General features: G+C 42.4%; 1 protein-coding gene across 2 annotated transcripts in view; it reads right to left on the bottom strand.

Annotated features, from left to right (window-relative positions):
• Positions 1–26,895, bottom strand: part of SH3TC2 (SH3 domain and tetratricopeptide repeats 2) — a 52,362-nt gene that overhangs the window by 8,929 nt on the left and 16,538 nt on the right. For both annotated transcript variants that reach the window (XM_040973037.1, XM_040973047.1), the window contains 6 exons: positions 26,237–26,310; positions 23,930–24,125; positions 17,358–17,491; positions 14,850–14,891; positions 13,038–14,735; positions 12,764–12,944 (listed from right to left, as the gene is read on the bottom strand). In XM_040973037.1, the coding sequence (XP_040828971.1) occupies positions 12,764–12,944; positions 13,038–14,735; positions 14,850–14,891; positions 17,358–17,491; positions 23,930–24,125; positions 26,237–26,310 (2,325 nt within the window). The remainder of the gene's footprint in view (positions 1–12,763; positions 12,945–13,037; positions 14,736–14,849; positions 14,892–17,357; positions 17,492–23,929; positions 24,126–26,236; positions 26,311–26,895) is intronic.

Below are 26,895 nucleotides of genomic sequence, written 5' to 3'. Positions count from 1 at the left end.
GTGAGGTCTCAAAGGGGCCTGATAGGTCACTCAGCACACACAAGAAAACTAAGATGCTGTGGAAAAACTCTTGGATCACACAGAGCAGTCAGGACCTCACTGGAACACGGGCTCTACTCCAGCTGGCTGTGTGACCACCCCTAACTTGCCCCAAGAGAAAGTAAAAAAGAATTCCATTAGTTTCCTAAATGCCTTGATTTCACTATTTGTAAGATGGGCACAAGGTTATACTTGTTAGAGAGGATTATGGTGAGGATTAATCAGAACAGTGCCATTCAGTAAGTACTTAATACATAGAATGCTAGGTTTTCCTTATTACTACTGACTCATGATGGGTTCACCCATCTTTCAACTGCACAATATTAACATTTTTTTCATAAGCACCTAACACAGTAGATACCAAAAGTACACTGAATGAATGCAGAAGCAAGTGACCACAGTGGTAACTTTAAATCATCAAAAAGATTCTAATGTTTTGTTATGAAGAGAAATTACAGTAGAATGAAATTTTTAAAAGATTGGTGTGCAAAATTGTATTATGAAGAAACCTGTTCCCCCATAACATGGATTAATGAAGTGCTGTCCAGATGAAGTTCTGGAGTGGGAAGGAACACTGGACAGCAGTTAGAAGCATGTGGAAATTTTGTATACAAAGGTATATAACCAACTCTTCCCCAGCTTGTGGAAACACTGGGCTAGCCTGGACCCCAGATCTTCTGAGAATGTGGCTCAGGTACAGCACAGCATTCTATCAAAGTTCCCAAGTGACTCTATTATGCAGCTTGATTTAATATAATGCAACCTCCTGATTTTATTGAGGAATGGGAAGGTGGCTCAGCACACTAGGAGAACATACAAGGCCAAAATTCCCTTCTCCCGAGCCCCAGCGTGGGACTCATCCCATTCCACCAACATTTCTCAAAGTATGGCCCATGGCAGACCTGCATCAGTGTGACCTGGGGAGTTTAGTGTATAGCTCCAGAGCTACCTCAGTGAACCAGAATAATCACAATTTCAGTCTAGATGACTGAATTCCTAAGGCACATGAAATTCATTCTCATACACACCAAAATATGAGAACTGCTGTACGAAACCATGCAAATTCTAGAACCACTGATCAACCATCTCCGTACACTTAGGTAGGAGTTTCTAACAGACTTTGTTACCAGCTCATGGTGGGCAGCTTAGCACCAGACTACCTTTATACACAGTGATGGAAACAAGTATTTTCCTCTACTAATGGGACCCTGGTCCTTTCTGACCATGAGGCAGCTGATTACTTTCCAGAGAAAGTGTTAGATATTAGGCCCTTGTAAGAACTGGAAAGAAACTCTCTGAGCTGGAGCTGACATTGTAACTCAATAGGCTATTCCTTCGCATGCAGCGCCAGCATCCCACATGTGTGCTAGTTTGTGTCCTGGCTTTTCCACTTCAGATCCAGTTCCCAGCCTGGGCAAGCAGCAGAAAACAGCTCAGGTCCTTGGTCTCCTGTACCCATGTGGGAGATTAGGAAGAAGCTCCTGGCTCCTGGCTTTGGATTGGTCCAGCTCTAGATGTTGTGATCATTTGAAAAGTCAGCCAGCAGATGGAAGATTTCCCTCTATTTCTCCTTTATCTATAAATCTGCCTCTCAAATTAAAAAAAAAAAAAAACTTTTTTAAAAATTAGAAAAAAATCTGGGCTTTCCCACACTGCCTTTGATTTAAGATTTGCTGACAACTAGGAAAGCCCCTTGCCACCTGCTGTCTAGTAGTAGAACATCAGACTTGCTGTGAGAGTGCTTTTTGCTGATAAGCTCCACAGATGGCCAAGATAATCCCCAAAGTCCCCATTCCAACCACAATAACCACAGGGCCCTGTTCTTCTTGCCCTTGCTTGGTAACCAAGATATTTAAGCAGGATTAAGAGGTTCAGCATGTCTGGTCTCTGATGTGCTCCCCACTTTCACTGGAAGAGTTCATGAAGATAGGACCCTTAAATCCTGTCCTGATCCTATTTCTCATTGAATCTTTGTTTACTGCAGTTTGTTGTCCTGAGATGCTTGGGGCTTTAGTTGTTTTCTCTCTACCTGCAAGGATCATGTTTTGGATTGTTACAGAGAAGCCAACTCGTAGAGCAGCATTTGCTTCTTGGGCTTTTTCTGAATTCATTATGGCTGTGAAAGAGAGAAAATAACTTTTCTCTACAAGTAATGGCCTATAAAGGAAAGGAACACTTACAAAGACCAGGTGTTCACACAGGACAATTAAGATTCCTTAAGAATGGCAGTTTCCCAAAGACAATTGCCTCTTACCAAGACTTATACCTGGTTCAAGATCTCCAGCAAAAAACAAGCATCTTTATGGTCTGAAGTTGGGAGAATTCCAGGTTCTTTGTAGTTTCTTATCACCTTTCAGCAAGCTATTATATTCTATTTGTCAACAGTTGTGCTTTGTCACCCACCAGCTAGACCACAGGTTTCACTTGGGGTAGACCCACATCCCATTTCTGCTAGTTGTCACCTGCAGGGTGGCAGCTAGTATGCTTCAAAATCAAAAGAAACAAAGAACCCAGTTGGCTCAGCATTAATTCAGCCTCATGCCCCTCTATCTCTACCCCTTCGCCCTGTCAAGGCATCTGCTCCTCTTTCCAATCTTGACCTCTCTTTCTGACATTTTTCCTGACCCCATGATCTGCCTGTGGAACTAAGCTGTTGTTTCTTCCTGCCTGCCTGAACATCAGCCATAACCCTTTGGCCAGATGACCCCAAAACACCTGCATTCTCAGACTTGCTTCTGCCAGCAACCCCTGCTAGAGCTTCCTAGATGCCTGGTCTGTCTGGAGCAGTCTGTCTGACCTCTGGCCAAAGCCTGACCTCCACTAATGAGGCCTGTCCTGTCTTGCTAACAAGACCTGACACTTGGGCCCGGCGCGGTGGCGCAAGTGGTTAAAGGTCCTCGCCTTGCACGCCCGGGATCCCATATGGGCGCCGGTTCTAATCCCGGCAGCCCCGCTTCCCTTCCAGCTCCCTGCCTGTGGCCTGGGAAGGCAGTCGAGGACGGCCCAAAGCTTTGGGACCCTGCACCCGCGTGGGAGACCCAGAAGAGGCTCCTGGCTTCGGATCGGCATAGTATCGGCCCGTTGCGGCTCACTTGGGGAGTGAATCATCGGACGGAAGATCTTCCTCTCTGTCTCTCCTCTCTGTATATCCGCCTTTCCAATGAAAAAATAATAAAAATAAATCTTTAAAAAGACCTGACACTCCTGAGGACTGCTCTTAAGCCATTCATTGGGATATGCATCTTCAGTACACATGGTCTCACTGAATTGTTATAGAGTCTCAACTGTGAGAGCTCATTTTGCAAATAAAAAGGAATGAATGGGTTCTATTCCTTTTTTTGTTTTTACTTTTTGAAATTTACCCAAGCATCCTTGCTCATTTCTAAAGTTTTGGTTAGAGCTCTCTGCTGCACTGTCATAACAGTAAACAGTATCAGTATTGCTACCTGGTCTTTACTGAGCACTTAGCAGGTACTAGGTACTTTACATGTACAATTTTATGTAATCATCACATCAACCCCCAAGAGAGCAGTATTATACTTTAACTGTTTATTTTACTTTCACCCATTTGAAAGGCAGAAGAGAAACAGAGAAAGAAAAAGAAGAGAGAGAGAGAGAGAGAGAATCTCCCATGTATTAGTTCACTTTTCCAAACTCATAATAGCCAGAATGTGGCCAGATCAAAACTTGAAGTCCAGAGCTCTACCAGGTTTCCCACATGGGTGGCAGGGCCTCAAACACTTGGACATCATCCACTCCCTCCCAGTATGCATCATCAGAAACTGGGTCAGAAGTTGAAGAGCTGAGATGCAAAGTGGCTCTCCAATATGGGATGTAGTCAACCCAAGCAACAGCTTAACCTGCATGCCTGATCTAGACAGCAGTACTATTAATGTTTCCATTTTACCAATAGGAAAAACAAGTTCAACTCTATCTGAAAGGTTGACTGGAATCAGGTAATAAACTCTGTCTAAACCAAGACCTAACCTTAGACTCTAACCTCACATACTTCAAACTTCATTTATGTCCAGACATCAAAGAATGGAAAGTCTTTTGCATTTTTTCAACCACTTTGAAAACTCTGAGAGTGGATACTTAGCCTAGCGGTTAAGTTACCTGCATCCTACATAGCAGTGCTTGGCTTCAACTTCCAACTCTGGCTCCTGACTCTAGCTTCCTGTCAATGCAGGCTCTGGGAGGCAACAGAGACAACTCACGTGATTGGGTCCCTGTAACTTCCATGAGTTAGCTGCATTTGGCCCCAGCCCAGCCTCAGCAGGCATCTGAGGAACAAACCTCAGGACCAATGTGTCTCTCTCACATTCTCCTTCCCTCTCTCTTCTCTCTCCCCTCAAAAACATGTAATTTACATGTAAATTTAAATGCTGAACTGTTTAAGAACAAGAGATTTTAAACTTTGAACAAAAGTCCCTCATCTGTACAAATGGGGTGATTGTGTCCATCGCAGCCATGGGATCAAATGAGGACAAACTGGCGAAAGCAATTGCTTGCTTGCCTAGGATTATAGAAATGTGGAGGATTAGTCATGTTAGTAAAACTGAAAACCAAACAGTGAAGCACTGCTTTCAGTTCTACAGGAATAAAAAGTCTTAGGGTTAGAATAGAAGCCAGATGCAATGGCTCCTAGGTTACTAATGAATTCACAAGTGAAGAAACACTCATTATTTCATGAAAACTTCTCACATGTAAAGCATTCCTTCTTTCTGAAAATAATAGCATGTACATCTTTTGTGGTACTTATCATAGTTTACAGGCTACTTTTACTGATTGTCTAATGTTTAGATCCTCTTGTATTGTCTAAGCATTGTGAGCTCAGGGACTTTATCTCTTTGTCCAGTATTTTAGTACAGTGTATGGGTCATAGTAAGTGGTCAGTAAGAAATTGTCAAAGTTATCAGTAAAGCCACAAAGTTACTCTACACTCAGTCTGGTTTGGCTCTAGAGAAAGATGCCATGAATTTATGTTATGTCGCCTGAAGGACAGATGATTCCTCATCCCAGTGAGAGATTTAAAACTTGATCAAACTAGATTCTATAATTGTCACGTGGAAGGTAGACAAGACATGACCCTGAAGGTATTGGACAAAGGGGCAGTAAACCATTCCCAAGTAAAAAAACCTAAGGCCAAGTCAAAGTTTTCAGCATCTGTTTTGTTCTCCTGCACCATTCCCATATTTCTAAACTCTAGAGAAAACCGTCTTTTTTTTTTTAAGATTTATTTTTATTATTTTTTCATTGGAAAGGCGGATATACAGAGAGGAGAGACAGAGAGGAAGATCTTCCGTCCAATGATTCACTCCCCAAGTGAGCGCAACGGGCCGATACTATGCCAATCCGAAGCCAGGAGCCTCTTCTGGGTCTCCCACGCCGGTGCAGGGTCCCAAAGCTTTGGGCCGTCCTCAACTGCTTTCCCGGGCCACAGGCAGGGAGCTGGAAGGGAAGCAGGGCTGCCGGGATTAGAACCGGCGCCTATATGGGATCCCGTCGTGCAAGGCGAGGACCTTAACCACTTGCGCCACTGCGCCGGGTCCAAAAACCGTCTTTAAGATAAGGAATTTAGGGCCCGGTGCCGTGGCCTAGTGGCTAAAGTCCTCACCTTGAATGCACCGGGATCCCATATGGTCACCGGTTCTAATCCCAGCGACCCCAATTCCCATCCAGCTCCCTGCTTGTGGCCTTGGAAAGCAGCCGAGGACGGCCCAAAGCCTTGGGACTCTGCACTCGTATGGGAGACCTGGAGGACCCTGCACCCATATAGGAGACCTGGAGGAGCTCCTGGCTTCAGATTGGTTTCAGATTGGCCATTGCGGTCACTTGGGAGTGAACCATTGGATGGGAGATCTTTCTGTCTCTCCTTCTCTGTATATCTGACTTTGCAATAAAAATAAAATTAAATCTTAAGAAAAAAAAAAGATGAGGAATTTAAATCAGTAGAAAGTGAGTGTGGGAGATTAAAAAGCCACCCTAAATCAAAGCGTTGCGGAGCTGGAACCAAGCTAGTGCCTATGAAGGGAAGTCAGGGTTCTTCCTAACAGTCAGGGTTCAGACCAGATGCAAAAGGAGGTACCTCTCATCCACACAATGCACTGGCATTGTATAGCTATCCACTACTGACAAGGCAGGCAACATGAACTCAAGATCAGGGATTGGCAAAGTACAGCCCAGGAGCCAAATACAGCCTTCCTCCTGCTTTTGTTAATAAAGCTTTATTAGAACACAGTCATACTCACTCATTTTATGTATTCTCCATGGCTGTTTTTGCACTACAACTCCACAATGGACAAATTCTGTCAGGGAGCATAAGATATGCAAAGCCTGAAACATTTACTATTTGATGCTTTATACAACAATTTGCTAGCCTCACTCTAGACAATGCAAATTGTTTAGCTTCTTCAATTGTTGATTTCCAGAATTTTTTCCATATCTCACATTTATCCTTAGATTTACAAAATGTTTAGCAAATAAAGCATGCCCACTGTGCAGTTCTGGAGGCCCACTGCAGTCCACTCCTCACTCTGCAACCCCCTACACCTCCTCCTAGATAACAGGATTGAGTCTTGTCTCTACCCATACCCATCATTGCCAAAGTCTGTCAATTAGATCCACAAAATTACTCTATACCTTTCTCCAATTTTCAGCATCTTACTTGACTTCAAGGACCTCTTCAAATACTGCCACTGTCATGAAATCTTTCCTGATTAATTCTACCACCTCCCCCAACCTTCTTCTTTCCCTCCAAACCTGCCCCTGCAGACTTCCACCCTCTCTTCTGTGAATACTTCCTGCTTTACTTGCTATGACTTTGGGCTTGGGAAAGATAGAAATCTGTTAAGAGGAGGATAGTTGAAGAAATCTATCCACTACATCAGGACTCACGTAATAAATTCCCCCTAGAAATTGGTACCAGGGAAAAAAGCTGCTCGAAGAAATGTGTTTGTTTATGTTCTATTTTCAGACAGTAAGTACTTCACATGAATTTTCCCCTTTTTGCTCAGCTACCGGGAAGCTTAGCAATAAATTACAGTAACCACACCCATGTACATGGAAACACCTGTTTTTCCATGTCTGTTGTTCTTTGTTCTTTTTTTTTTTTTTTTTAGTTCTCTATAGGATCGGGTAATTGGTACATATTAAGTAAATATAGCAATACAGCACGTTCTCTTTGAAGAACAGGACACTTTGCAAAAGCACAATGACCTTTTGTTTACAGCATATACCTAAAATACTTCCCAATCTTCCTCTTAGTATCACTCACACATTGGTGGTGAACCAGAAGTAAATATTTATATCCTCCCAACTACACAAATAAGAATCTCAGAGCTTGGAATTATTGAATACAGGATTAAAAGACCCCAGTGTGGGTCAACTTCTCAGACAATGGAGTAAGGATCTTCAAAAATTCACTCCTCCATAAAAGCAATCAAAACATACTCAAATTTCTTCTGAATTCTAAAAATCAGCCAAACGTTTAAAACAACTCAAGAACTGTTTACGCAAGAGGATTAGCTGAATCACTGACCTTTGATGTTTTCTAATTTACTCTAAAGCTCTCCTGCTCATCCCAGCTTTTCTGTAGCCTTAAAAACCAACATTTTCACAAAAGCCAGCTTCACAGAAGCCACTGGAGGAGACATATCGAGTTTGCCATTTCCCAAAACTTCATCTCCCCAAACTGTCACTATTTGATCTGTCTGAATGTTCCTGAAATTCTGCACTAATAGGACTCATTTTAGTTTAACTGACTATCTGGGGCATTTGGGGGAAAAAATAGTAGTGACCATTGTCATCTAAGGTGATGAGAAAAATAAGATGACAATAAATAAAAAGTAAATGAATAGTATGTCCATAAGAGGTTTTGAAAAGCTTCAACAAATTCCTGTGACTCAAGACCACATGTACACGCAGGCCTATGTGCTTGCCCAGAAAACACCTAATATAAATTAATATACTATACTTCTCAAGAAAGCCATTGAGAAAAATTTGAAATAAATAAAATAAGACAGAAGACAAAGAAATTAAAATACTGTCCTAGAAATCGTATATTTAACACAAAAGCAGACAATAGCAGAGGAACAGATTAAAATGATGAAAGATATATAAGAAGCAAATTGAAACATGGCAGATGTAAGCCTACCTTAGCAATAATTAGGTGTAACTGAACACTCTAGTGTGTAAAAGTGTTACTACCAAAAAAAAATTTTAAGTGATTCAAATATACTATCTAAAAAAATCACATACTTTAGATTCCAATAGATTAAAAAGTAAAAGATGGGGTCCCTATAGACACCAGGTCCCTCCTGCCATCCAGCTTCCTGCTTGTGGCCTGGGAAAGCAGTAAAGGACAGTACAAAACCTTGGGAATCTGCATCCACTTGGGAGACCTGGAAGAAGCTCTGGCTTCCTGGGTTTGGATGAGCACAGCTCCAGCCACTTCTGTGCCTGGGGAGTGAATCAATGGACAGATGTTCTTCCTTTCTGTCTCTCCTCCTCTCTCTATATATATGACTTGCCAATAAAAATAAATCTTTAAAAAAAAGTAAAATATGCAAAAATATACCACACAAACCACAACCAAAAAGAACCAAAATAGTTACACTAGTATTAGATAGAAAGCCCAAAATTTGCACTAAGGATAATAGAGAACATTTTTATATGACAAAACAATTAACTAATTAAAAAGATATAACAACTAACAACTGAGGCCCCACGTATAAGTAGAAAAATCAGACAGAAATGAAGGGAGAACTGAAAATTTCAATAACAACAATTGAATACTTGAATAATTCACTTTCAGTCATGGATAGAATAACTAGACACAGAACAACACAGGTGTCTTTAGTCATAAGCCAAATGGGCGTAGAAGATTTCTGTAGAGCACTGCATCAAACAACAGACTACACACTCTTCTCATATGTGTATAGAATATCCTCCAGAGTAGACCATTTGTTATCACAAACAAATCTCCATGAAATTCAAAAGAATGAAGTCAAGCAAAGAAAGTTTTCCCACCCCAATGGAATGAAATTAGAAATCAGTGACAAAATGAAATTTGGAAAATTTACAAAGACAGAGAAAGTAAACAACATACAATTAAATAAAACTCTGAGTCAAGGAAGAAATCACAAAGAATGTTGGAAAACATGAATGAACACAAAGTCACAACAAGTAAAAATACATAAAATGGAGTGAAAACAATACACAGAGGAAATTTATAGCTGGAAAAAAAGATCTCAAATAAGTACACTCTACAATTCACCTTAAAACAAAGAAGGATATAACATACACAAAGCAGCAGAAAACTGAAATAATAAAGTTTGTAAAAGAACCAAATGATTTATAGGACAGAAAAACCAAAGAGAAGCTCAATAAAGCAAAAAAATTTGTTTAAAAGGTTTTGCTTTAAGAAATTACAGGTCTCTAGCTAATTTTACAAAGCAAAATGAAAGAAGAAGCTCAAACAGTAAAGACTGTACAGAAATAAAAAGGATTTTAAAGGAATATTATGAGCAATTATGTATCAGCAGATTAGACTAGAGGATAAATTCCTGAAATGACAAGAACTAATAAGGCTGTTCAAAAGAAACAGAAAAGCTAAATGCACCCACAACAATTGAGATAATTGAATTACTGATAAAAAAAATCCAATGTATAAATGTCTTCACTGTTGACTTCTACCAAATATGTAAAGAAGAATTAATATCAAATCTTCACAAATTTTTAACAAACTAGTAGAAAGCAAGCAAAGAATTCCCAACCCATTCAATGAGGCAATCAACAAATTGAACAACAGCATGATTAGGAAAGAATATTTTCAAATAATGTGTCCAATAAGAAATTTGTATCTAGAATATATTTTTTAAAGCCTCTTGCAAATCAACAATAATAAAAAAAAAGAACCCAATTTCCAAAAGGTAGACTGGCTTGAGTAGACATACAAATGCTCACAAGAACTGCATTGATTATTCAGTGGCATGCTTTTTCAATTCCACAGTGCTGTAATTTTTTGTTGTTGCAGTTTTAACTTCATACCTGTTGTTGAGGGTTCTGTGGCTTCTCATTTAAGAGATGTATAGTGATGGAGTAATAGAGACTACCATATCCAGATGTGAACATAAAATGCAATATTTACCCCTACATCCAAATCAAAGATGGACTCCCAATGAAACTGTTGGACATATCTGGACAATGGAATGCTGGATTGTCTGGCATTGTCTGGCATCGTCTGACATTGTCTGTTGGGGCATATTTAAATAACAGACTGATAGAATCATGACTCCTTATGAAGGGTGATATTATTGTAATAATATGGTGGAAATCAGTCAGGGGGTGGGAATTTGGGTGGGGAAATTTCAGATCCTATGGAATTATATCATTTGTTTAAAAAATAAATTTGAATACAATGCAGTAGAGACATAGGTCCCTGATTTCAAAGATTTCTTATAAGGTCCCAGTGCAGTAGCCTAGTGGCTAAAATCCTTGCCTTGCATGTACCAGGATCCCATATGAGTGCTAGTATATATGCTGACTACTATGCTTCCCATCCAGCTCCCTGAGTGTGGCCTGGAAAAAAGGATGACCCAAAGCCTTGGGACCTGCACCCGCAGGAGACCCGGAAGACGCTCCTGGCTCCTGGCTTTGCATCAGCTCAGATTCACCCATTGCAGCCATTTGGGGAGGGAACCAGTGGATGGAAAATCTTTCTCTCTGTCTCTCCTTCTCACTGTAAATCTGACTTTCCAACAAAAACAAATAAATCTTTTTTAAACAATTTCTTAGATTGCCCATAATCTTAAGAATCTGCCCCCCAAAATTCACTTTGGAGAGGCAGAACTAACTCTGGCTGTGAATGCCAGTGTCAGATTGCAGAAATAGCTGGATCCACACTCAAAAGCTTAGAACTGCAAAGTGCCTGGTTCCATTTATCTTTACAAATGGAGCACCAACAGAAATGACTTGTTCAAAGACATGTTACTTGGTCACAGCAGGATCAGGTTTTCTGACTCCTAATCTGGTTTTTATTGCTCCTCCCTAAGCCCTGTGACTTCAGCTCCCTCTGGTCACTTTTTGGACCACCTGCAGTTGCATCCCTTACTTCCAGTTTAACCACCATCACCTAATCAGAACAATCTCAACACTGATGTGAATAAGGCCTCCTTGGTTCACATTAACCGCATCCAGGACTTCGCTGCTTTCCCCTTTTGGATTTCAGTGTTTTTTGACAGCTAGGGTGGGGGCACACAGGCGGAGAAGCAATGGAGTAGGCGGTCTGGGAGCAGGATTAAACTGTGGCTGAATTTGTATAGCAGCACAAGGCGACAGCGAGTCTGACACTTCTTTGGCACCTTTGCCCCAGTCTCTTGAAATCCAACTTTCTCAAAGCCTGGTCCCACGATTCCTTACCACGAGTTCATGACTGTTTCAGTTCAAAGGTTAATTCAGGGTTACCTTCTGGATCTGCTCCAGAAGCTTCAAGCTCCTGTTATGTCCTGGAATGGCCCTCCTCCTGCTCACATCATGCTGTAAGAATCCAAAAATCCCTCCCTGGTGTAGAAGGCAAAGACAGCATGAGGCTTGGGGGACTCCTGATTCTTGTAAGAGAAGGAATGAGTAAGGGTGAGGGGGTAGGGGAGAAGGAAATATTGAAAGAGAAAAAAATTGTTATCTGACTGTTCATTATCTGATTGCCCAGGTGCCCAAGGCTAAAACCTATCATTTAGTGAAGCAAAACCTATCATTTAGTTAGCCTCTCCTCAGCCACCTCTCTCTAAGCAACACTAGCAAGTGTTTCTGCTCTGATTTATAAGCCACTCATCATTATGAATACAGTGCTACAACCCAAATCTGCTGCAGACTGACACTGAAAGCCATACAAACCATAGGATCCATCCAATGGGATCCATTAAAGCCTTGCCACAGGTTCCTGATAAACTTGTTGTGACTACAATTTGAATATCAATGCATTAAAAGAGGTCTCTGTATTGAAAAGTTAAGTTTATATTTTTTGCAAAAAAAAAAAATAAGAATAGTACTGGAAACTCGATTGTAAAATAAAGGATGTCTCTTTGCACTATTGTACAATTTTGTTGATACCAATAATTCAAAATGTTAACATTTCTTTTACTGTATGTTTATTCTAAGACTTAGTGCAAAGCTGCATTTATAATCTAGGTATTCTTAACTAAAAGATAAAAACAAACTTCATTTTGCAATTTGTTGTTTTGTTTGAAAAGAAAGGTTTTAATCAAGCTTTCTGTGCCACGAAATTATACAGTCCTGTTTTGAGTGTCCTTTCTCTAATAGCAATTATCCTCAGGTATCAAAGACTTCTTAAAGGCTTCCATAGTTCTAGCTGTAGCATCCACTCCTCCGATTAATGCCCACTCCACTGCGGTCATGAGCTGAGTTGGAAAAACACACAAGAAGTAGTCACACAGTGAGTATCACTGAGCCCTTTCTAGTTCTCATGTATTGTTCCAAGTGCTACCTAGTAACACGCCAGGAGAGATGCCATTATCATCCTCTTGTTGAGGAAACTGAGGCATGGAGAAACTAAGTAACTTGCCCAATATCATCCAGCTAATAAATATCAGATGGCACAGTGTGGTGGCTACAGAATCAATACTGTATTTCCATATCCATACCATATGCAGTTGAGCTTGTCTTCCTAAGGGAAAGAACACTGTTTCCCTTAAGCCCAACTCACCTGGCTGTGTTCAGGTTCCGATAGAGCTGCCCAAGGGACTCCAACAGCCTTCCCTCCATCTCCCGGTCCCTGAGTTGCTGAGCCAGAGCTAGCCAATGTTCATGGTAGGTGATGCATGCCGCAGGATTTGGGGACACAGAGCTGTAGAAATGGCAGAGGGATTTGGTGACCTGAAGCTGACCTGAACATAAAGCAGGGACATAAATAAGATGACTTGAAATAGGACACAGGCAAAGAAGGCTCCACTTCTCCCAGTAACATGGGACATACTCACTCTTTAGGTGCCGATGCCTCAAGCCAAACAGCAATGCCATTTCATAACAAAGGCGGCCCTGGGTCAGCTGGCATCCAGACACCAGGACTTGGGCCAGCCAGAGCAGCACCTGTACTAATTCCATGTCAGTCTCCTTGCTGGCTTGAAGTTCAGAATAGAGTCGGACAGCCTCCAGGAGATAGTCCCTAGCTGGTTGCTGAGCCCAAGAAGTAAGGGTGAGGTGACCAAGATTGGCCATTGTCACTGCTTGGTTGTGCACATCCCCTGTCTCCTGGGCTTTGTTCAAGGCCCGGAGATAGCTCTTGGCTGCCCTGCTCACTTGGCCTTCACCTTGAAGTACAAGACCCAAGAGGTTATAAATCACTCCCCTTTGGGTGACATTCTCTTTCTCCTTCAGGGAGTATAACAGTGGCTCAAGGATGTCCAAAGCCTTCTTGGTCTGGCTGGCTAAGAGATGGGCCCATGCCAAGCAAAGGGATGACTCAAAGGCTTCCTGCTCACTTAGCAGCTGCCCTAATGTCAAGGCCTGGCTCAGGTAGTAGATGGCACCCTCAGGAGACCTGTGTTGGAGGTAGACTTTGGATAGGATGAGACATAGGACCCTCTCGATGCTCTGGTCAGCCTGCTCTTCACAGGCAGCCAGTGCCCGCCTGAGTGTTGGACAGGCCAAGGCAGAAATTTCACCCCAGCTGGGGGAGGACACACCAGGGAGTTTGGCAGAATTCTGAAGAACCATGTAGACCTGCCACGTCAGAAGAGTCATACCCGGGGCACTCGAAGCTCCCCGTTGCCTCACAGAGGCCACTGCAAGGTGTGGAAGATATTTTTTATCATACAGAAAACTCAAGATAGTAGCCACAACATCTGAGACAGGAGGCTGTCCAGTGAGGAGCTGTAAGCGCTCAGCAAAGGGCAGGACCTCCTCGTGCCGGCCGAGGCTCAGGAGCATTCGGATGGCCAAGAAGCAAGCCCTGGCTTCTAGGGGGCTACTGTCTGCTACAATACTCTGGCGCAGCACATAGGCCACCACGTCAATCTCATTCTTGGCGCTGGACTCACGGTCAGGTAGGCAGGCCAGCAGTGCACCTGCCTTGTCCAGCAAGGCTGAACCTTTATGTCTCAACCTCTGTCTCAGGTAGATGGCAGCCAAGTTGATGTACAAAGCCGCCACCAAAGAGAGGTCATCAAATGCCCCATCGAGGATATGGATAGCCTCCTCAAAGTACACCCTGGCTTGGGAGAGTTTGACCTTCCTGATGCTCAGCCGGCCCAGAAGGAAGCAGAGTCGGGCATGAGCCCAGGTCATGTGGATCCTCTTAGCCCACTTTCTTGAGGCCTCTAGGTATGCCACAAGTTCATCTTCCTCCGAGAAGCTATAAAAGGAAGAAGTGAGGAAAGAGAAGGAGAAATCATAGAGGCTCTTGAAGTGGTCAGTGTAACCCTCATGATCCAGAAAGGTCAGCAGGGGGATGAAGTTCTCGGCTTCTTCTTCCTCCTGTCCAGTGTCTAGGTCCATGAACAGTTCTGGGTCATCAAGGCCATCGGGCTCTGGCAGGTGATAGCTGTCTGAAGCAGCTGAAAGGAGCTCCTCCTCCATGCTGGAGTCCTCAGAGCTGCTGGACTGCCTGGATCCCATGGTGTGCTGCTGCTTCCAGTCCCTGCCAGGGTGGGTGTCTCTGCAGTCTTCAGGATGGAATGCTGTAAGGACAGGTAGAACTGAGCAACCTCAACTGAAGTGGTCAGCTTCTAGCAAGAAGGCAGACATGGTGGCCTGCAAGGAGGGAGGTCAAAATCAACACAATTTCTACTCACCACTCAGATCATTTGGGAGGTCCTGCATGGATTCGAATCCACCTGAGTAGAGATGAAGGAACAGCCTGGTTTTAGGGTCAGAATGGGCAGCCACTGTGGAAACCTAGTGCTGAACTTTTAGATCACCAGTCCTCATTATAGACAGGACCTCCTCATTTCATTGAATCCACTCATTTTACAGTCAGTAACTGAGTAGAAGTGAGACCCAGGGTAAAAGCAGACAAGCTCCATGTATAGGTGTAAACTCTGAGGCCAAAGGGATGCACTGCCTATACCTCTCAGTGGGTTTACACCCAGCCAGGACAGGGGTCTTGAGTGCTGGACACTTGGTGGCAGGCAGTAATGCCTCCCTTTCCATGGGTATTACATCCTTCCTCACACTCCACACACTGGCATGTATGATGTGCTGGGCACTGTGCTACATAAAAGTGGCAGCACCAAGAGCAAAATGGAATGGTGAAGAAAGGAAATCACAAAAGCAACTGAGGTCCCCAGTTTTATGCCCTAGGGTATTTCAGCGGGACAGGGTGGAGAAGGGGTGAGCCTGGAGGACAATGTTTGATGCACTGAGTTTGAGAGCCTTATAGGGAATCTAGGCAGATGATGAAGCAGGTCTGGAGTCAAGAAAAGTTGAAACCATGCAAATATGGATTTGTGACCCATGGCAGGTCACAAGGATTTGGCCAAAGTCCCAGGACTGGATGTGACTGCACCACTGAAGCATTTGGAAGAAAAGTAAAAGCTGTAAGGGAGGTAGGCTGTGGGGAGCTGCTAATGAACCTGAGGAACATCAGCATTTCCTTGCAGACAGTTGCTGGTAAAGGAGTCAGAAAAAGCAGTATTAGAAAGAGCCCGGGAAGGCACGTTGGGCTTTGGCAGTGCGTAAACGAGTCTTCTGGGCAAAAGTAGTTTCAGTGGGATGGTAGAAGTGAAAATCAGATTTGCACTCCCTTGTCCTAGGGCTAGCAGGAGGAACAGTTTGTCTCTTCCTGGCACAGAAACTGTACCTGTCTGTGTTCTAACTCTGAGGTCCTCAGTGAACTCTTAGAACAAGCAGGCCCCAAAGCCCCTTCCTAGTGTTTTCACGGGTAGGGCCTTTTCATGACTGTCAGAACAGACCCTCAGGATTGGCCAACCCTAATAGGCAGAAAGCCCTGCAGTGAGACATGGCAGAGCTGACGAGCATGGCTCTAAAGAGGTGTTAGTGCACTTGGCCCCTCTCTAACAGTGAGGCCCACCTGCCTGTCTCACTGCAGCTATTTCCTTCTGGGTCAGGATACCAAGAGCACAAATAATACACAAGTACAGTACATAATGGGGACCCCCCCCCATGGGGAAGAATCATAGTGAGATATCCCTTCCCAGGCAGGGCATAAGCCTTGGAGGAGCTAGAATTGCCAATCAGATTCGCCTCCAGCTTGTTACTTTGGTAGGTATCCTTGTAACCCACACAACCGTAAGTCTCTCTTGTCTATTAGATAAGAAGCAAAGGACTGCCTGTGACCTGCCCTTAGATATCTCCAATACTGCACCTACAGTAAGTAGAAACTTTTGATTCAAGTCAGTGACCCAGGCCTACACAATTGGACACTGCTTCATTTTTCAGATCTCTATGCCTACACCTTCAGCTACTTGGGTCAGCTGTGGAAGCAATGTGATCTACCTGTGGACAGAGAGTTCTGGCAGGGCTGGGTGCTGATGTCTGGGTAGGTAGCCCTCATAAATGATCCTTCCACATAGAGTATGCCTTGGTTATGGGATCTTGCCTGGGGGTCCCTCTGCAGACCACTACAGTACCCTTGGAATGTGGTCTACCTAATTGGGCCTCACAGGGGTACACACACCACCATCATCACTGAAGAGGTAGGAGAAACTAGAAGTCTTCCTCAAACATCATTGATAAATTATGCTACTTTCCAAAACAGAGTAATGTGTCTTTTCCAAAGAGAACTGAGTGTCATTCATTAGTTCATTTGTTCACTCACTCATTTAGATATTGCTGAAAACTGCTTAGTGCTTAGTGATCCCAGTGTGATGAAGTGCACTGTCCTAACAACTAGTTAGTTCTAATCCTGGCTCATGTGCAAACTCATTTAGGCTTCAGTTTCCCAATCCAAAGAATGGGAGGAAGGAGATATTGTGTCTTAGCATCCTCCCAGTTGTTAAAATTCCACAGCCCCATCTTTAGGAGGGACCTCAGCCATAACTCAGGATTTTTTCATCCCCAAGATTAGGATGAAATTCCCAATACAGCTGGTTACCTATGGAACAGGTGAGTGGTTCCATTAGAACTCATACTTTCTACACAACAGGTCTAGTGCAACCACAGAATTATTTGAAAGCCTAAGTGGAAAACTGCTAATGCAGTTAGCAGGTCACCAACTGATTCATGGTCATAGCATTCTAGTCATGTGTGGAATCATAATCTGGGAATTCTACTTCTACTTTGGGATGCTCTCAATCTGGAGTAGCTTGGCTTTGAAAGAGGCTTGAGGCCCCCACACTCACTGAGCCGGTAGACAGATGTGATGTCAGTATGAGCAAGCGTGCGGAGGAAGCTGGCACACTCAGCTTTGCTGTCACATTTCAGAGCCCACAGAGAGCATCTTTCCTCATCAGTGAAAAAGGCAGAGTTCTTGCTCCTGCATCAGGACAAAACACAGAGAGGGACAGGTCAGTAGTGCAAGGTTCCGGGCTTGACTTCTCACCATGCTAGGCTATCATGAAAGACAACAGAGGCCATCAATACATGTGCCCACAATCTGAAATCAGACACTTCGTCTCACTGTCACAGACTGTATTCATTTTTCCAAGGAAGAAGAGCTTTCCCAGCCCACGTGGGGAAGACTGAGTGGTTGCTAAGCAGAGCAAAGCAAGAATGGAAACATTCCCATTGAAATTCCATCTTCCAAGGAAACTAAACTGCTTCTCTCAACCTTTCCTCATTGTTTGAGATCATGTGGTGCTCAATGTTAATAAGGAGAACAGGAATCAGTTGCCTTAAATGTAAAAATTAGAAAGGAGAACTTAAATGAAGCTTCTTTGTCCTTATTCACCTTGTTACTCCAGGTGAAAGGTAGGGACAAGTAACACAATCTAGTGCAACCAGAAGTTTTGGCTATAATCAGAAATGTGATGTTGATTCAGGACACAAAATAGCAAAATTATGTGACATTCAGAGAGGAATAGAATAGCTAAGGAATGGGAAAAGTGGAAAGAAGGAGGGTCCAGGACTGCAGAACCAGCACTAGACCTGTGTTCTGACATCTGTTCCAAGGCTCTTCCTGTTGTATAAATTATTAAGTCTAATTTGTTTACGAGAAGTATGTCATAAAATTAAAAATTTGAAAACTAGAATTACCCTAAACAGTATTCAGTTCAGTAACTGGATGGGCATTTTCAAGGATCATTTTCTGTTCTAAATAGAATTTTTTTTTAACTTTAGACTATTTTTTGTTAAGAAAAAAAAATTTAATCTGGGAACCCAGGAATTATAACAACTAACACTTTGGGAGGGCCTATTCATAGATGAGACACTCATTTAATTCACACGGCTGCCCTGTGAGGCAGGTGCTATATTTAACTCCTTTTTACAGACAAAGAAATTGAGGCAAAACAAAACGAAGTCAGAAGTAAGAAGGCGTCAGAGTAGGAAAAAGGAGTCTCTATTTAAAGCAGAGGTCAAGGAGAGCTAGAATGGTTATGCTCTGTCAAATCACTTCTAGACCCCAGATAAACACTGTTTGGAAACCAGTAATGAGAGAGCCACATGAACCTCTCAAGATCATTTCGCAAAATATTGGCAGATCCAGCACTAGAACTGTGTTCTGACATCTGTCCCAAGGCTCTTCCTGCCACGCAAGGCAAGCTCCCATCTCTATGACCTGATCTCCTGACTTTTCCCAGCACCTGCTTCAAAACACGATGTCATTAAAACATAGAACAAATTTCACTTGGGATAAGAGACAATACAGGACCACAGATTTTTTTTAGAGCTCTTAAATTTTGTGAAGTATTTCTAACCTTACTGTCTTTTTGTGTGTGTTTGTGTACCTCACAGCAACTCTATGATGTGGGTTTTTTAAAATGCATGTTTTTAGGTAAAGATAATGGTTTTAGGAAAGGTTTGGAGACCTGCAGAATTGCACAACTACAAAGTAGTAAAGCTAAGAATCAAACTGAGCTTCAAATGTCCTGAGTGCCAGGCATTTAGTGGGAATTCAAGAAGCGACAAACCACACTGGGGATTTTTAACATGGAAGCTGGGTTAGGCAAATTCTGGTCACACAGCAGGCTGAAGTGCTCTAATAGGGTTACTTCTCCATTCACACATAAAAATCCTTCATAAGATGAGATGTAACAAAAACAAATGTTTTAATGCACTTCTTAATTTTAAAGCAAGTAAGGGAAATCACTGGGAGCCAAAAATAAAAGGAAAAACTTAACTTAGGCTCAGAGGTGAGAGAAGGCAGTCTGCAGAGCTTGGGCGGTTCAGATGGGTTTCAGTTGGGACTTTGATCCTCATACTGAGTTTGACCTTGTAATTCCCTCCACCTTGGGATAGTAGGTGTTACCCTGTAGCTATGAAGCAAGAGAAGTGAATTGAGCTCCCTACAGTAAGTCAGGACTCTGGAAGGGCTGTACTTTTCATATGGAAGAAACTGGAAAACTAACATTTGCCAAGAAATTCCTTTCAATATGCCTGAGTCCTTGGGATAAAGCTATCAAACACCACGGTTTATACTTTACTAAAAGAATATGTTACTAGAACATTAGTTCTGGATCATCTTGAGTTTCTAAGATGTCACGGGAAGCAAATGCTAAACCTGCACTGCAGACGGTTTTTATTCTGTCCAAGATCCATGCAGCATATGTCTTTTATTTTAAAATGTTGAAAATCAGCTCACATGCAAAATATCCAACCACTCCAGAAAATAAACAATCCATGAAAAGAACCAGTAGGCACACAAAAAGCTAAACTAATAATGATGTGAAGAAAAAAAAATTTTAATAAGCAGACTGAAAAATGATTAAATGAAAATAAAAAATGGAAGTTGCAAAGATGCTTATGAGTCAAAAACAAACCTACATGGAAAACAAAACCAGGAAAGTCAACACTTACACGAAATAGGATCAATAGATTAGTCATAATAAAGGAGAGAATTAATGAACTGAAGAGCATTCCAAGCAAACCACCCAGAATGGTGCCTAGAGTGATCAAGGATGAGGACAGAATGAGTCCTACCTACCTCCAACAGGAATTCCAGGAAACAGACTAAAAAGAATGAATAAGAGGCAACACTCAAAGGAAGAATGACTGAGAACTTTCCAGAACTGAAGAGAGATACGAGTCTTCAGACTGAAGAAGCACACAAAATCCTAAGCAAAATAAATAAAAAATATCATTTAATATTTCTTTAAGAATACACATTTCTTTAAGAGTATAGGATATCACAAGAAATGGAATAATAAAGAAGATACAAGCAATTATGAAAATTAAAGAGGATATAAAAAGATAGACTTTATAAAATTACATATCATGAAATACTGTCTTTTCCTCTCTGTTCTTTTTTTCTGATTTTGAATGTGGTAATCTGTCACTATGGCTTATGTTTTTTTTTTTTTTTAATTCAGGCATCTCAGTGTATAGATTTCCCCTACATACTTCTTTATTAAAATGAGGTATGCATGTGTGAATAAATGCTACATGTATAACAGTAACTGCAAAAGGCCAACTGTAGAAAAATATTCATATAAAATTTCAAATACATAAAACCTTAGCCTTTTTTGTTTAACAAATGTCTGTTTTTAAAATGTGTCAGAATATGGACAGGAAAGATTCAAATCAACTTCATGTAGCTGCTCCCTCTGGTCTGGGAATCAGGATCAGAGATAAAAAGCAGAGAAGGACAAAGATACATCTTCAATGGTATCTAGAATGACTGTTTCTTTAAAACACATACACCATGCGCAAACATTCACATCAAAGGTTTTCTAAAAGCATAGAATTTTTTAAATAACCAAAAAAGGGAAAGCTGTGGTAATGTGTCATAGCTTCAAAAGCTCTGAGATCTACAAAGTCATTCTAGTGAAGCCCAAATACTACGTCTGCTTGTGCAGAAAACCAAAATTTTAAATTTTAAAAACATGCCACAAATTTTAAAAATCAGTCTTCTATGAAACCGGGAAGCTGGTGTTAAAATTCTGTGCCAAAAAAGAAAAAAGAAACTCACAAATTTGCTTCTGTGGATGAGTAGGTTCTTTTTCGCATGTGTGGGACATACAGGCAAATGGACTCGGAAATAGTTTCTGGAGAAACACGGTCAGTTTGGTACACAAAGACACACACCTACCAGCACAGAGAGAAAACCTACAGGAAGGGACATAGACCTCAACAAACCTGAGGTGGCTTTCAGGAACCTGATCCTAAACAAAGCCAAGCTGAGAGTGACACCCACTGGCCAGAGTTCAGCCCAGCACAGGGATTTCACTCCCTGCAAATGTGTCACTTCTCAGAGCCCAGCTCCCATCCCTCATCATCCCTCAGTGGGTGTGATCTATACATGTGTGTAGTCTAGAAAGGGCAGTGTGGGTGTGTGTGCATGCGTGTGTTAAGTTCCCCTTTCCCCTTCCCTACTGAATATGCAATCTCCTTGGGGACCAAGTGTAGAACAAGAGAGCGCACTGTAGAAGCAAGGAGAAAGTCATACTGCTGCCACATGCAACACTGGGATGGTGTTCTTGAATAAGAAAGTGGCCCTTACAAACAAGCCAGATAAAGTGACATAACTGAGTTAATCGAGTAGTGCTGAGCTTTTGTTATTTGAAGCCAAGATGTAAGATGTGGAAGTCTAAATATGATTTATGAAATATGGCACCTGTCCCCAATATCCCATTAACACTACCTCTCAAAGATTCCTACCTGTCATAATAACAAGAACAAAAATACACTAACATCCAATGAGCACTGAAACATACACACATATACTCATGTAGCATTGTGTTTTATATGCTCATTTTAACTAAGGAGAACCCTACTAGGCAAGTGCTAATATTATATATTTTCACAGATGAGAAAGCAAGAGAAAATGAACATATCCAAAGTAACAGAACGAGTAAGCTAATGACGACACTCTTAACGCTCCCATGAATTCCAGAACCCTGCAAATGTCTAAGCCACTCTACCTCCAGTGACCTTCCAATGCCTAGCCATAAAGAACATTTCCCAGTGATCCATGCTTTTCCATCCCTACTCCGTCCCCATAGCTGGTCTCTTCCTCTGCCAGCTCCTCTGTCTCGACATTCTTTCCTCTTCCCTGGAAGTGGAGGACTCTCCAAGACTCTTGCATATCAACTCTATTTTCCATTCCCTTTATTCTTTCTCCCTTTCCCCAGCACTTCAGCTGCAGTGTCTACTGAACTGAATGTCAGTATTCTCGAATGTCAGACCCAAAGTCTTGAGTTCAGCCCCTGCCTTTCTGGAATCTCTCAATTCCCTACAGTAACACAAGAAACAGTTTAGTGCAAAGTCCTCACCCTTCCTGCCCACCAGCCCTACCTGAGGACCTTCTCCAAATGTCACTGCTAGGCTCCACCCTGTCCAGACAGATAAGAGCGTCTGGAGGTGGGACACAGGAGTCTATCTTTGCAAAGCTCCCTCAATCTCTGGCTTCTTGCTGATTGGTCCTCAGCAATGGCCTATTCTCTCCACTCCCATGCCTTTCCTAGGTTCCAATCACAACCTTCTCACTGGTCTCCTGTCCCTTAGGTTTCCCTACTGATGTACTCCTCATCCAAAGCCAGGCTTAGCTGCCTGGAAACATATTCCAAATTATCATGTGTCAGCCTTCTCAGAGGCTTTCAGGTGCTGCCAGGGGAAGGGCAGACCTTGCATTGGCAGTCCCTGACTTCTTGCCACTGAGCCTTTGCTGTGTCAATTCCTTCCTAATAATTGACCTTACAATGAACATGAGCCATTCTACAAGCATCATCACACCACAATTTCCTACCTGTCACCTCCTTGCTTCACTTATACTTGTTAAACTATCTTACATCACGCAAAGCTCAACTCAGTGTCACTTTTTAAGTTCTTGTGATGCCCAATTTCTTCTTAGCAGTGACCATGGATCTATGCACTTCTCTGAGAGCTCAGTGGGAGAACTTTGTTTAGAATTATTTGGGTTCCACACTTCCACACAGGGAAAAAAAAAATGACCTCTTGGTTACTCTCACCACAAAGGTCAAGGCGTAACAGGAGCTTTTACCTTTTGGTCTAGTCTTCTTACTGACTTTCTCCCATGAAAGAGGGAATTTCAGTCAGTAATTAGATTGCTTGGGCCACATTGCTTGGGCCAAATTTTCCTGGTGTAGTGGGCCATGGTACTTCATGGTTAACAGCCGACTCCATTTCCCCTGGTGCTTCCTAGGCTCACGCTCTTGGTATATCCCTGTGCAAGAAGCCTGGGGCATCACGCCCTCTCTCTGCTCTCCAGGCAGTCAGGCTACACTGCACAGCCTGTGTGCTGCTGATGGTTTAGGCAGAAGGTCTGCTTCTCAGAACCAGTCATTCTGGACTCATAATGGAGCGGGTGAAAGATTCACTCTGCTCTCCTGCCCAATACTGACTTCACGCCCTAAAACTCCATTATGAAGTTCTACAGAGGGACCTGCCTCCCAGACCTACACAGGAGGGGAATCCCCAATGACCAATCTCATTGTCTATCACATCCAGTGTGCACCCATCTCTTGATGGGCCCTTTGGCTAGATAAGTTGAGTGGCAGGATCCTAGTATCAAGACCACACCCTCAGAGCCTAACAGCAGAGCCTTTCCCTAGGGGTCATGCTTCTCTCCTTGCACAGAGGCAGCCCAATGACCATCTTTTGAAATGGACTCAACTGACTTATTCCTGATCACTCACTCCTTCTTGTTATGTTCTGTGCCAGCCCTGTTTGTCAGAATATGCTTCTCTGGCTCCATGTTACCAGGGCATTCTTGAAGGACATCTACAGATGAGCCCAGAAAGGGATAGAGCACAGGGGAAGCCAACCAGCTCCAGGACACACCCACTGCCATACTCACATGGGGGAGTAAGAATCAGGATCTATACTCCTGGTGGGGACAAAGCCCACTTCTCCTGAGCTCATGGACTTCCCGATGAACCACTGCAGCCCAGGGATGATGAAGCCGATGATCTCGATGCTGTCTCCCTGGTGCACACTCAGTTCATCCTTTGCTTCCCATTCATAATCCTTCAGGGCTTTACATCTTCCTCTACCTGTGCAAACAGGACCCAGGTCAGTTTAGTAAGACACAGGCAGTTGAGCCTGTCACTGCCTTCCAACATCAGATGGATGAAAGGGGTCCCAGACATCAGGATTTAAAGAGCTGCTAAATACTCCCCAACCCAATAAAACAAACAAACAAACAAAACAGACAAAAATCTAGCAAGAATGACACAAAGTACCTAGCTTTTCATTTTGCCAAAGTTGGACAAACAAAAAGGGGGAGATATAATGAATTTTCACCATTATTTTGTAAGAGAAAAGATGTTTCAACAAATATAAGAAAGATGCTCTGGAGGAGGAGGTGGCACAGTGGCACAGCAAGCTAATCCTCTGTAGCACCAATATCCTATTTGGATGCCAGTTCATGTCCCAGCTGCTCCCCTTCTAATACAGCTCCCTGCTAATGGCCTATGAAAGCAGTGGAAAACGGTCCAAGGCACTGAACCCCTGAACCCATATGGGAGACCTGGAAGAAGCTTCTGGCTCCCAGCTTTGGACCAGCCCAGCTCTGTCTGTCTGTATGTCTGTCTCTGTCTTTCTCTCTCTCTTCCTGTCTTCCTGTCTCTCCTTTTTTAATTCCAACTTTCATTCAAATAAACAGATGTTTTAAAAAGAGATGATAATGATGATAATGTTCTCATACTACTGAATTTAGTTTAGAATTGAATCAACAGAAAAAACTGGAAAGTGTTCTGTATTTTCCTATTTGTCTGACTTTGTACTGCTGTGATTATAAACTCTTTGTCCTGTTTGGCACAAATTCCCAGACCTCAGTGCTAGAACCAAGCACCTTGCCGTTCCTTTGGCCTCTATGACTCTCATTCTACCCAGCCTTAAAAGGGACAACAAAAATACATGACATTCACAAATAGTAGGACTAGTCCATGAGATAAACCATACAGTGCCTGGCACCTAGTCGATCTTCAACTAATGTTAGCTTCCTTGCTGCTGGTGACACAGTGGGGTCTAGAAGACCCTCCTACCAACAGTAATCACCCAGTTTGGTAAGTTGCCTATTTAGGTTCTAGTCATGACATGTTTTTATGAGTTTTGTGCTATTCAGCTGACAAAATCCAGTCAAGTCCATTTGTTCCCAGGAGCCTTTTCCGAAATGAGAAAGTGGATGCCCAATGAGGATACATGACTTTTTGAGGTGCTAACTGATGGAAAACTGAGTCTAGAACTGAAGCCTAGAAGAAAATTCTGGTCACCCCTTCTTCCACCAACACTGCTCTGGTTATGATTATGGCTTTGTGTGCTTCCATTTCCATGTTTGCACTAGTTTCTCTGCTCAAACTGCTTGCTTAATGTTTTCTTCTTAATGCTTTCTTCTTGCTTAATGTTTACTTCCTTCTATCTCTTTTTTCTTAGCTGCTATTTAGACTTAGATAATTACACTTGTTGCCAGGGCAGGTGACAGAGAGTGGCATGGGGGAAGCGCTACGGATAAAGAGGAAAGGAAGGTAACTAGATATCTAGAACACACTGAACTGAATGCAATAAACACATGCACACGCACAGATATGGGTGTATGCACAAATAAGTACAAATTATCTACAATGTATGTAATGTATCTACATATGTGTACATATTCAATCACTTATTTCACAGACATTTACTGAATATCCACTATATGCCAGGAATTCATACTCTTCCTAAATCTAAAGGAAAAGGCAATGGTTTTGAAAACAAAACTCTACAGGAAAATGCAATGGTTTGACCATAGATTGAAAATAGGCAATCTGTAAGTCATACTTGATTCACAAAATGGTTAATTTTGCCCGAGCCATGATTTTTTTTTCACTCATATATCTTTAAGTCCCTGTGGACCCTGCCTTTCACTAACACCTCTCATCCCTTCTTTACATTTATCTGTGGACCCTGCCTGCCCCAGCAGGCCTCTTGTCTCAGACTTCAACTGAGCCCTCTCATTTTACAGACAAGAAAACGAACCTGTTCAGATATTAACTGGCTTCTTTAATACAGACAGTAATAAAATGAGACAGGAATTCACATCAATTAACTCTAAGCCTACAGAAAAAATTAGGAGGCAGGATATAATTATCTTCCTAACAATACTATGTTTTTCACTCAGCCATACCAATCTGATAGGAGCCTGTCCAATCCCTCTTCCTGGAAAGGCCACAGCTTCCTGGATAATTCTTTAGGAACCATCTGCCAATGGAAAATGAAATTTGTAAAACAGATTTCAAAGGCTTTGAACAATGAAAAATTCATTACAGTAATAGCAATGGTGATTAAGTGTGGTTCTTTCTCTAATTGATGACAAACGTTTATGGAGAACTTGCCTTATATTAGGCACTGTGAAAAAAAACACAAAAGTTCAGCAGATTTGCAATGTTTTTGGTTCTGTGGTTAGTTTATCGGTTCAATGACTAATAAATGACTCCTTTACATTCTCAATGTCCTATTTCTCACTCACAGAGTCTACAGCCTTGGGGTAATGTTTATTGTCTCTCTGTATGCTTCACTTTTTAATATCTTTCAGGAGGCATTCTCAAACTTTAGGGTGGAAACTATTCAGAAAGAATATCCAACCCCAGGAGAGCCCGAGGAAGGTTTGGGGCTTTGAACTTAATGGTACAAATCCCCAGGAGGTGTCACTACATGTGATTAAGTGCCAGCTCATGTATTATGAAGAACAGTGCTGGAGGCAATGGGTTCTGTTTCTTCAAAGGTACAAGAATTTCAGAAATATAGACCTGTCTCTAATTGCACCAAATTGAGCAAAGTTTAACT

The sequence above is a fragment of the Ochotona curzoniae genome, unplaced genomic scaffold (assembly GCF_017591425.1).
Source record: "Ochotona curzoniae isolate NIBS_2020 unplaced genomic scaffold, NIBS_Ocur_1.0 contig_1, whole genome shotgun sequence".
In the NCBI taxonomy this organism is placed as follows: Eukaryota; Metazoa; Chordata; class Mammalia; order Lagomorpha; family Ochotonidae; genus Ochotona; species Ochotona curzoniae.
Note: the sequence above shows the minus strand (reverse complement) of the source record. Positions and strands in the feature narration are given on the sequence as shown.